The sequence below is a fragment of the Nyctibius grandis genome, chromosome 7, assembly GCF_013368605.1.
Source record: "Nyctibius grandis isolate bNycGra1 chromosome 7, bNycGra1.pri, whole genome shotgun sequence".
Lineage (NCBI taxonomy): Eukaryota > Metazoa > Chordata > Aves > Nyctibiiformes > Nyctibiidae > Nyctibius > Nyctibius grandis.
Window position 1 is genome coordinate 22,042,617 of NC_090664.1, and position 12,644 is coordinate 22,055,260.

Here is a 12,644-nt window from a genome sequence, read left to right on the forward strand (position 1 = left end):
TCCACATCTCATATGACAAGTGAGGAAAATTCAGCTTGACAGGCAGCTCTTTCCCCTTCACCAGGGAAGGGGGACAGCAGCTGGCCATCAAGAGGGCAGGGGGCACCCACACCATCCCAAGTTTGTCCAACACCAGTCACAGGGACTATGTTTCACTCCATGGCTAGGGAGAAGGGAAATACCCATCAGAGGAAGACTGGGGAATTTGTGTCTTTTGGCATAGAAGACTTTCAGAGCTGAAAGTATTGCAATGGGCCAGGTTTCTAGGGATGAAGAGAGAAGAGGGTAGAGAGAATTTCCTCTCCTAGAAGAGTAGATACATGGGATAATATAGATCCCCTCTTTGGTTAAATCAAGGCTGGGCATAACTGAGATGTATATTACAGAAATTGCCAAAGGTAAAGGTGGACTGTCTTTTAAATATTTTACACCTATCTGTGTACATTCCTCATGTTTTCAAACCCACCATAAATAAAGGAGAAAATACTATCGCCTACTTTTATGGTTCTCACTTGTTGTTTTTCCTGGTGCTTCCTCAGATTCTGACATAAATTTGAGCCTTTGTTTTAGAAACAAGGCTCTCTTTCTCATGGTTAGAGAGAAAAAGATGAAAAGGTTAACCCTAAAGTCAAAATGCAGAAGCCACGTCAAACAAATACAGCATTTATCTTCATTTCACAGCTCATTTTTAAAGTCTATCCTGTGATTTGGAGAGCTGATCTACTATTTTCAATGTCCTGGCCTGTCAAGAGTGGTGTATGAAGTACACAAGGAAGCTATTCTAAGCACACTGGACTTCTATGGCAATGCTGTGTCTGCCCCAGAGAACATAGGAAGATTTTAGAAAGTAAATCATAGCACAGTGTGGATAGATAAATATTGTGTGAGTGCGTTGCCTTGCTTCTGTCTTTGACAGCTCATGAGGTAATAAACCTGGCATTTTTTTAGATTTTTTTCTAGCTTTTCTATACAGATGGGTGTTCTTGAAGTTCAAGAAAACTCAGATAATTGAGTGGAACAGCTCAACACAAGCAATTATCATGCACTAATTCTCCTTTAACTCCTTTCTCCACTAAGGCACATTTGTAATGATAGCGCTAAGCAACATGAGTTTAGTTAATCATCTACTGATTTTATCATTTACATGGTCATTAATATATATATATAGACAGATACTAGGAATTACCAGGAATTAGAGATATTATATAGCAGATACCTCACTAATTTCCAATTTTCATTTTAATAATTATTCAAAGCAGAACTTTATGTGGACTCCAGCCCAGCAGGTCCTGGCCTGCAGGTGATGGACTCCTGCTAGCCTGAGCAACCTGGGGCCATCATGGAGTCCCTCTGAATATCATCACTTACTGCCTTGGGTGGCAATGGTTTATACTGGGGGCCCCAAGCATTTTTGTAATACTAGACTGCTCTTGATCCTCACAATTTCAAGTGTAGCTCTGTGTAACCCATCACCAAGCCTGTAAGTGAAAGTACTGCTGCTGAAAGCAAAATTTGCCCATTCCAATGACACCCAAGTGTTTTATGAAAAGGAAAAATATGTTATGCTTTATGGAAGACCGTGTGAGCACAAAAGTTGGCCAGTCTTGGTAACCTGGTAACACTTTGTGAACGTACCCAGTGTGCATTTATAGAAATCTGGAATTTACTTGCACTGATGCATCTCTCCTGGGGGCAACAGCCATACGGAAACATTTGAAAAGCAGGAAGGAGATGTAAATATATTAAACCTTCACGCTGATTCTTTTCCAATTTGGAATTTATGTGCTTTATTATGCAGTGTTTAGTCACAGTGTCTAAATAAAAGAAGTTGTGCCTAAATATCAGGAACCAAGGACCGGCATTTGTGTCATGCCCAGTGTGGGTCCTGACCATACTGCAAGATATATATCTGTGAATTAAAGCCACTTAAGAACAAGGGTAACGTGTTGCCATTATATTATGTTACTTTGAATAAAAACTTTGAGCATGTGTCTAAGTCTCTCATTAGGCTAGTAATGAAATTCATAAAATTAAAAAAAAAGAGAAAAACAAGAACAACCTGAAGACAGTTCCCCTTGTCCCTGTCCCACGTACCTTCTCGTGGTAGAAACAGAAACCATGTATGACTCCAAATGAGAGAGGCTCAGAGTGCAGGTACCCAAAGGGTTGCGATTTATCAGTGTGCTCCTTTACAAGGCCTTAGGCAATGTTAGACATCTCTTTTCTGGCACAAATAGCTGTATATTTGTCTTGTTTTATGAGTTACATTAGATATTGTTTTCTGCTGGTTCACATATTGCCAAAACAAAGAGCTTACATCTGCTTCATTTAAAATTCCTAATTCAGGCTTGCAGCCAAGCTTCAAACCAGTTTTGAGGAGTTAGCAGAATTAAGCAGTGACTTGTTCCTTTGTATTTTGAAAATGCTATTAATTCTAATACATTTGTCAATGTAAGTACTAAGTAAGTTTTTAGTATGGTCATTCTGAAAAATCGCCTCTCAGAACACTATTTTGCTAAATTATCTAGTCTGTGATAAATTATTCTAAACAGTTTTGCATAAATCAAGCAGCTGAGCTGAGTTTGACGCCACAATAAATGATGTCTTTATCTTACTTTGCACACTAATTACTGTAATAATTGTGACACTGTTGTTGTCCATACTACTTTAGACTGCAGGGAGGTTATAATTCAGTTTTAATAGTTTAAGGCAACTCTTTGCTATACCAATGACACGGTTGGTTGTTTTCATTTAGTATGTTATATCTTGGAATGCACAAATAATTTATTTAAATAAAGGTATATACAAATATGATGAAGGAAAAACTCGACAGAATTCAGGACAATGGCTGCATGCACTGGGAATGACACTATGATTTGCTTCACAGGCGTGGAGTATGAACTGAAAACTAGGAAAAGTTTTGACGGTGAGCTGAAAATCCCATCACCACATCGAAGGGTCTTCAAACCTGCAATACACATTATGAATAAAAATACCCATTAAACACATTTGAAAGCCCCTTCTGAAAAATCTGAAGTTAGAACTACCTGAAATTTCCATTTTAATAATAGCAGTAATAAGGAATACATACGCATATTGGCAGTTGAAGATTGTACAGGCAACTCCCGTCAAAGCTGAGGCATCCTGGATGGCCAAAAATCTACACTTTGGTACCAGAACAAAGCCCATACTGCTGCCCTAGTGCCATGTGTTACACCACTGAGTCTCACTGCAAAGCTGCTTTATGCCATCAAGTAGCACTTAATGAAATTCAGCTAGAAAACTATAATATTGAATATAATATATTTGTTGAAATACAAAATTTTTTTAAGATCTATTTTTGATTCTAACTCAGGAGTAAACACTTTCCAAAGAGAACTCACTGAGCCAAACAAAATCCTGTCATTCTGTAAGCATCTTCAAACAAAACTGAAGTTCACAGCCACCATCCTAAAATATTATTGTGGTATCCCACTGCTGAATATCAAAGGTTTGAAATGTGTTGAAAGGGGTGCTGGGGGCACGATTTGATCCAGAGGTCCTCTGCTTGCAAACAGCTGTCCTGTCTACACAGACAGAAAGTCAACAAGTGGGAGAACATGGAGAGAGACCAGGGGAAATGAATTTGACAGAATTTTTCCCATCTAAAAGTCGTGCATCTAGTCTTGATTAAATATCTAGTCTGCCTCCACAGTCATTGAAGAGACACTGACACCTTGAGAGGGCAATTGATACCCTGCCCGTTTTAGGATAAAAGGCTCATTTTGGAGATGCCCATCCCTTCGACTGACTGCAAAGGCAGCCTAGACAACTCCTTCACACTAGATAGATACCCAACTTTTAAAGAGGCAGTATTAGGAGAGGTGCACCCTGTTATTATTAAATGTTTTCTCATGGCTCCACAAGATCGACAAGGTCAGAAACATGACACATCACATTTGTACTCCGGTCAAGGCACCTTTTTTTACTCCTTAACTTTCTGGGTTTTAACTGGTTTCTATAAGAATCTCTCTAAACTTTCTTCATATGGTCAGACATACACTTAGACTGCAAAATACTTTGGGGCATATTTTAGTCAGCAAAACTGAAATGTCAAACCAGGCCAGCCAAGCTTAATACAATGAAGTTGTTTATTAATACCTCACTGTTTAGTTACAAAGTTCAGCTTCCAAGAACTCATGAAGTGTGTCTCTCTCTCACTGATTCACTGAGTGCAAATTACATCTGTTCCATAGCTGGCTGTGTATATAACTATTTCTAAAACATATACTCCATTAATTTAAATTCAGAATAATACCAGCCCACCTTTCAGTCATTCAGCCTGGCTCCCTCCAGGAGGAAGGCTTAGGCAGCTGTGTTGTACCTGGGCATACTTGCTGTGCATGGAGCTGCCCACACCTGCATGGCTCCTCTAACTTCCCCACCAGCTTTCAAACCCTCTGCACAATTTCAACCAGAGAGAGAGGTACAGATATCTCAGAGATATTAAGATTCTGATGTGCCATGAAACACAGGACTGGGTAGAAAGAAGATTTAATTATGTCCTCACATGGAGGAAAAAGCTGGAGCAAGGTTCAGAATCCATAGTGTCTTACCCTAGAAAACATACCCATAGTAAACTAGACATCATTGTTCCCAGTACTCCCATAATTGTCATCGATGAATGACAAATATCATACTCAGTTTAAAGTGCTGTTACAGGGGGTATGAAATAAAAATCTGTTTCTCATCAGTTCTTGATCTTAAATGCAGACTAGTTTGTTATTTTGCTCACAAGATTTTGCTCCCTAGTGTGTTATAAATAGCATTATTGAAACAATAATAATAACCATAAAGTTTTGTTATGAAGGGGTGAAAATTACAGAGAGTATTAGACTTTGTACTACTCTGTGTGTTGCCTCAAATTCATGGCAGCGGAACTTTCCCATCATGTGAGGGCTCTGCCTTGTCATTACCAAACACAAAATAGTCTCACACATTTCACTGCACTCCGTGCAGTTTTTTACATAAGCATCTGCAGAGAAAACTGCATCCCCACAGCTGCGGTTGGTCATCAGACCATAAGTCAATGGTCTCCCCTTTGCGCAGAACCACAAGTCTCACGGACAACCTCCCTTGATGGCAGCAGAAATTGTGGTCACCTTTCAGTGACAAGATCATGCCCTAAGTTCAGTGCTAGAGACTATTATGCTTAAGCACTTAACTAGTCTAATTGAGCCTTTGCACAGCTGATGAAAGTGGAGAGCATTTGCTTGTAGACTCCTGAGATCACTACTGAGTAAAATACTTATTTCTGCAGTAGGAGGATTATCAGCAAACTTCAGGCTATCAATAAAGGCTTAAACTGAACTCGTTCATGCTTGATCGTGAGTAAAATTCAAACCAATATTTTCTTTCATGAGCCAAAACTCCCCCTGCATCTTACTTTTTCAACATACTTAATTTTCAGCTTTGTAAATTGTAGTCACTACTACAGTATCTTATGTTATAGCTAAAGTGACATTACCTAACTAGATACTTACAGTATGTACATTTGAAATCGCATTGTTGCTTGAAACACCACTGTTATTTTAAACCAAGTGCAAATGGAAATATAAAGGCCTTTTTTCCCTTTGTAAAATATTAGGTACAAAACCAATGTGAAACACTGTACTTTAAAGACCATACCCATGCATCTGTGTATAAGTTAACATATGTGTATATTTACCAGTCGTACATCTTTGGAAGAAAAATTTAAACCTGTTTGAGTAGCAAATGAGTAGAAATATGCCATTTTGGGGCTCTCATCTGTCATCAGCGTACAATTCTGTGTAATAAAGCCCAGTAAGGGGCAAGCGTTGTGGGAACGCTTCTCTTCCTCCAAAGAGCAGGTATGGCCTGCTCCCAAAGTCAGGAAATCAGGAGTTTGGACTATATTATATCTGGTAAGGCATTTCTTGCATTCATAGATGGTGCTAGTTCTTAAAAAAAAAAAAAAAAAAAGGAATTAAAAATGTTTTTTTCAGGACACATTTACCCAGCTGTTGGTGGCATATGTTTTCTCCGTGTGAAGCATATTTCTTGATAGCAAATGAAACTGTTAAATCCAAATGAGAAGTGAAAGCCACCACAAAATTTCTTCATACATACCTGGATCTAGGAATATTTTCTGTGCTTTCCCTCAACAAGAGGTCTGAGATCAGTGTCTCTGGGTTTGATCTCTTTCCATACCTAAGTAAAGAGAAAAAATATATTTTTGCATATGTCAGTTTTTAAAAATGAAGACTAAGCACAGAAACATTAGACAAATCTTTTCAGGAAAAACTGAATAGAGAACACAAATACAACTTTCAGGCAAGTATTTCAACTTGACTTAACTATGAGAGAAAATGTTCATTCTTCAGTATTTCTTTGGATATGTTTTTTCTATAATGATGTTACATGATAGTATTGAGAAACTCTGAATATTTCTCAATTTGATGGCTGTTCCTGGATACTGTAGGACCTTGCACCTTCCTTATGAGAGCATGGAGGAAGGGGGAGGAAACTGTGCATGATGTGACCTCCGAGCATGTCATTCCTGACTACAAACCCAGTTCCATTATCTCATTAACTTCCGCATTGTTTTAGATGCTACTGCATTGTAAATGAGGAGTCAATTTTATTTATTAAGTGATTAGAAAGCTAACTCAGATACGCCATATTATCCAAGGAACTAGCCAAGATTTTTTAAGATAGCCAATACATTTGGGGCTGCCCAACACATAGCACGTTAAGCTGTAAAAACTGAGCTACCTCAAGGTAATCATCACTTTTGAACTACGTGGCCACGGGAGAGAAAACTTTCCGAATCAGAGCTCTTCTTCGATGAAATGGGATACTACCAGCTACCTTTCTCCTATGTTTACACAGCAGCTGTCTTTCTACTTTTTTTTTTTTTTTAAAATCCTGGATACTATACGTTGCCCAACAGTTAAAAGCTTTGCAATTCCTGATTCTTGGGAAGGAATTTGCTCTCTTTTCCTGAGAAAACAGAAGCAACAATGCACAGCCAGATTGACAGACACTTCTTCACTATAAAGATTCATTAGCCTAAGAGTGATAATTATAAGCAAACGCTCCCTTGGTTGGAAAGAATTAAGACCATGGTTTGTAACTTGTGTATGTAATTAGTCTGAATCACAAAGTACATTAACAGGTAACAACTTTGCGATTGCCACTTGAGTGGAATTCTCATTCCAGAGAAACCAAAGGTGTAATTAAGGACTTTTAGATTTTTATCCATCACTATCAAGATGTTTCTCCAGTGACTTGGTCTAAATTTTGGGAAAAAGCAAAAGAAAACCTTCCCAAACTATATTTCAAAAGCTAGCAGTTTTACCTGTTGATGGCATGACTTACTGAAAAGTGGAAACATATCTCACTTTTCAATCATTTTATTCAACTTTGCCTTAATCACTTTAGTACATCACCTGTGCTGCAGACAGACAAAGCATCAGTTTCAGAATTTTAAAGTAAATTTCTCAATCTAAACTGACTGAAAGCAGGTATCTGAAAAGAACCAGCCAGGCATAGTAAAATGCTATTGCAATAATGCAATCAAGCATAATGCTGAATCAAATACCTTGCACTCAATCACCACAAAGGGAGTTCTTTCTTTCTATTTCTCTATTCCAATTAATATATATGTGGCCTGGGCTTCAACTGAGGGGGAATCTAATTTGCTGTTATTTTAAAGGAATCGATTTAACAAATCAACAACTTGCTCCAACAGCTCACACTCGTGCAAAACTCCCACTAATCTCTTGGAAAGTTTTATCTGAATAAGAAATGGATAGCAACTCTCCAGAGTGCAGAGATTCGGACAAATCATGAAGATGGCGGTGTTGGGGAGATAGATACCTTTTATATGAGTCCCTTCAGCGCCTTGGCTAGACCAGTGCTGCTGCCTGTGCTGGATGGACCCACCATGTCCTCACATAGCAAAGCTGCACACGAGGTGATTGCCAACTGCGACCAACTGGGCTGGCCAAGGAGCAGCTGGTTATCCTATGTCAGATGCCTGAGGCTCCTGTCTGCCCCATAATTTTGCCACTGGGTAATAACCATGCTATCTCTTTTATGAGGAGAGGCTGAGAGAGCTGGGTCTGTTTAGCCTGGAGAAGACTGAGGGGGGATCTTATCAATACTTACAAATACCTTAGGGGCAGGTGTCAAGAGGATGAGGCCAGACTCTTCTCAGTGGTACCCAGTGACAGGACAAGGGGCAACGGGCACAAAACGAAACATGGGAAGTTCCATGTCAATATGAGGAAAAACTTCTTTACTTTGAGGGTGACAGAGCACTGGAACAGGCTGCCCAGGGAGGTTGTGGAGTCTCTTTCTCTGGAGATATTCAAAATCCACCTGGACACGACCCTGTGCAACATGCTCTAGGGGAACCTGCTTTGGCAGGAGCTTGGACTAGAAGATCTCCAGAGGTCCCTTCCAACCCTAACCATTCTGTGATTCTCTGATACAGCCACAATAAAAAGAGGCCATGGACAAAGTCAATCTGCTCTTCCTGAAGCAAATGCCTTGGGAGATCTTTGCTCCAGCTACTTAATGGTTTGCTCCTTGTCTACCTTGCCCAGCACTGGAACAACATGAACACAGAAAGACAGGCCTTTATTTGCTGTTTGGGAAACACTTTTATCAAATATCATAGCTGTTTTAAAAGAATGAGGCTCCAAGTTTTGTGAAAATATCTAGTCAGGTTTTATACTCAGCTTGAGACATCAAGGCCTTTTTTCGGGCATGCTGGTAACCCACAACTCCAGCTGAAGTCAAAGGGATCGAAGAGTAAACATACTTATTCTGATTAGGGACATAGCATCTCAGACTCAGTGAAATCTCAAAGTTTCCTATGAAAACTTGGGTCTTGGGAGTCAAATCCCATTGATGTCCAAGACTGGCAATGAGAGCTGAGGCATCTCAGAAGCATCTTGTGGGTTTGATTCAGAAAACTGCCAAAAAAACCCCAAGCGCTTAAGATCTGCTCCCTTCCACATTAAAGGATGTTGACTTGAAGTGGGAGCATCAGTACTGTGTAAGTCAGACACACTTTCAAGTCATTTCCAGCAGCAATGGCCTTAGTGTTTTGCTACAGCACAGCAGAGCCACAGATGCAAGAGCAAGCTACAAGGGACAAAAGGAAGAGGGCCTGTTGGCAAGAGGGAGTGCAGGTAGTACCAAGTAGCAGAAGGAGAAGTGATTCAACGAAAGACGGGCTCTGAAAAAAGCCCCCTGAATAGTGCAGTAGAGGGGTATGAGGCAAGGACCACAGGACGATTTTGAGGACAGAGGTGGGACTAATCCAAAGACACACAGACATCTGCAAGGTAAAAGTCTGCATCTGTGTTGGTCACCTTAGGCTGTCTTTATAGTCATAAAGACCTGGCACCTAAGGAACAAGTGATCCCATTCAAAATAAGAAGTCTGAAACAGGCCTGGTGACTTGCACCCTACAAGTACCTGTTTCCCTCAGCTAACCTCAAAGAGGTTTAAAGCTGATGGGCACGGATGTCTAAAGCTAAATGAGATGAATCTGAAGGAGATGGATCTCAAAGGAGAGAGGGAGCAAAGAAGCCACACAGACAAGGGCTAAAGACAAGAAGATAAAGATGGTCTGGAAGGAAGAAGCTTCATTGGAGTTGGGGTGAAGACTCTGTGGGTCACAGTAGCTCAGAGGAGAATGACACTCAAATGCTTTGGTTAGGTCAGAAGCAGAAGCCAGGAGGATGAGCCAGAGGGTTATTCATAATCACAAAAACATCAAATAAGACTAGACACATGAACCTGAAGGGAAAAAACCCCTTTCCCAGTGTGCTCTTACTGCTCCATCTCACCAGTTGCACAGTCAGGCACCAGATCTGGTGAGAGGCGAAGCACAGGTTGCTCACACACCCTCAGGAGGAGCAGGGCGAGCCTCCAGACCCCTCATCTCCCCACTGTTACAGAGCTCCCAAGCAGCACCAAGCACAAAAGGCAGAGGCAAAAAGCTGAAACAAGACAGAAAGCTTCAAGCACCTCTGCCGAAACAGACCAAATGATTCTTAGACCAGTCCAAAACGCTTCAGAAGGATTCATTTTGTAGGTGAGCGTGTCACTGCCGAAACAGGGAACCTCCAGGAGTTCAGTTAAGCTTTCCAAATGGAGGTGGCAACTACTTTACTTCTCCACTGTTAATTCACTACATAGTGAAAACACCACACCATATTTTTTTGTTTAGTTAACCTTTAGTCAACTTTAAAACGTGTATCATGAAGTTGTCATTGTGGTGGTTTTTTTTTTCTGCCAGCTTTCTTGTACTTCCAGGTCAATTCTGTTCCCTTTAAATATGAGGGAGTAGGAGGGAAATCTAGATGAAATCTGAAGAACAAAATTTAAATTCTGCATTGTTTCATCCATCAGCAACAATAACTGTCTTGGTTCATTTCAGAACCCAAATCCACACAGAATAATGAAAGCAGTCTCACTCTCCAAGCTGTGTACTTGCACCCCAGAAATGAGAAAAAAAAGCTACACAGTCAACATTAAAGGAAGTGGAGGTTGAATATAGAAGGAGTTTTCATTTGGTTGGTTTTGGGGCTTTTGTTTGGTTGGTTTTAAATATGAACTGGGTTTGGAGAGGAACCACCTTTGAATTCAGAGATGAAAGAAACAAAAGAAGAGATGAGAGACCAGCCTGGAGATCCCACCGCACACAAGGTAAAAGGGGAGCAGAGGCAGCACTCGAGGATAGGATTATTTTGGCAGTAATCTAGACAAAAAGTTATCTGAGCACAGACTATCACAGAGGCATGCCATACACATGAACAAGTTGTGAATATTGCTTTAAAAGTCCAGGACTGAAGAACTGTATTTCTATCAGCCTCTTCATCTCTGTTATGCTATTAGTGCACTGGCAGACAATGCTATGGGTTTGCTGGGAAAGCTCTCAGTTACACGATAGCCTCCCTTCTAATTTAATTCTTCAGATTTCTAGAGGGACAAATGAAAGACTAATTTTAGACCTCTCATCTGTTTTTGATATTAAAGAAATAGATAAATATGTCAAATCTCTTCTGGGTCACACACTGTTCAGGGACCTCAAGGGAAACTTCTGTTAATCACACAGTCTAAACTAGACAGATGCTCTCAAAGAAAAGGATTTTTTATAATAATTTTCTTTTTTTTTTTCAGATTGAGCCTTTACCCCTACTTTAACAAGCAGAGCCATCCCCACAAAGCCAGTTTAGAGACAGACAGGTTCAGGTCACGCTCTTTTCTCTTTCAGCTTGGGCTTGGGTTCTCGCCTGTGGTCTTGAGAGAGTTTTTCTTAGGACTAGTGGTGTTTTTGGCACTCACAGCTGCATGAAGTAGCTGGCAAACCACAAAGCATCTGGACTACTACAGCTCCTCGGCAAAGCTAGAGGGGCACTTTTTCTCAGTGAAATCTTCACTAGATTCAGTGGCAGCAACAGAAGTGGGAAACTGCTCCTACTGCCCTATCTAACTCTCTCCAGCTCCCAGGTTAGTTACGTGCTCTCTCCCTTTCGGGGGGGGCTCTCCCCGTGCATGCTGCCCTGCAGTTCGCGCTCCTGCCTGCCAGCCTGCCTGTGCCAGGGCTAGAAAGGGCTGAGAGAGCAGAGGCAGCATTGACACCCCTGCCCCTTCTGCCAACTTGGATGGTGGAAATTCAACTCAGGACCCAGAGGCGACTCAGGGGTGCATGGCTGTCGCTCTCTAAAGAGAGCCTGTGCACCACATCTTTCTCTGTGTCAGTGGGGGAAGCAAGGCAAGACACCCAGGTGTGAGGGGGCACCCCACTTTCCTCCCCTGAGCCTCACCAAGGAAGAAGGCAGCCTGGGGAGTGGGAAAGGGGGATGCTGGCCGGGCCGCGCTGCCTACCTCTGCCTGGTGATGAGGTTGATGTAATGCCTCAGCGCCGAGTAGTATCTGGCCATGTCCTCTGCGGGGGCGTCCTCGCCGGGGCTGTCCGGTTTGGAGGGGTACGCCTCTGTCAGCGTCCCCAAGCAGACCAGCAGCGACAGGGCAAAAGTCAGCACCGACACCCACAGCCTCACGGTGCCCGGCATCTGCATGGCGGGGTGGGATGGGGGAGAGCCGCCGTCAGCACCCGCCCCGACGGCAGGAGCAGCGCGGCCGCCCCAGCGTGCCCCGGCCCGGGCCGCCCGCGTCCCCCGTCCCCGTCCCTGTCCCCAAGCCCAAGCCCAAGCCCAAGCCCAAGCCCAAGCCCAAGCCCGCCCCGTCGCGGCACTCACGGCGGCGGCTGTAGCGGAGCGTCTCTCGGCTCAGCGAGGGGCTCCTGCCCGTGGGTCGGGGCTCCCGAGTGCGGGGCTCCGCGCCTCGCCGGGCTGTTTTAAGGCTTCCCCGGCAGGCAGGAGGGGCCTCGGGCGATCACGCCTCGTCGGCTCCGGTCCCCCCCGCTCCGCCTGCCCCCGCCCCGGGAGGGGCACCGCGGCCGCGACCGGGAGGGGCCGGGCGGGAACGAAGGGGCGGGCGCCGCCGCTGCCCACCCCCCCGCAGCCCACACACCGCCCCCGCCGCCCCGGCAAGTCCCACCCGTGGGCTGCCCCGGGGCTCTGCACCCGGCCCCGCGTGTCTCGGGTCCGGCCGTGGGA

The 12,644-nt window shown here is 43.0% G+C and overlaps 1 protein-coding gene across 1 annotated transcript; it reads right to left on the reverse strand.

The window, feature by feature from the left end:
- Nucleotides 1-2,683: 2,683 nt before the first annotated feature.
- On the reverse strand, nt 2,684-12,344 carry NPY (neuropeptide Y). The gene is made up of 4 exons (XM_068405340.1): nt 12,285-12,344; nt 11,911-12,098; nt 6,130-6,210; nt 2,684-2,968 (listed from the first exon to the last, which is right to left on the reverse strand). Exons 2-4 carry the CDS (start codon nt 12,096-12,098, stop codon nt 2,944-2,946), a joined length of 294 nt encoding a protein of 97 aa, XP_068261441.1. The 5' UTR covers nt 12,285-12,344; the 3' UTR covers nt 2,684-2,943.
- Nucleotides 12,345-12,644: the final 300 nt, after the last annotated feature.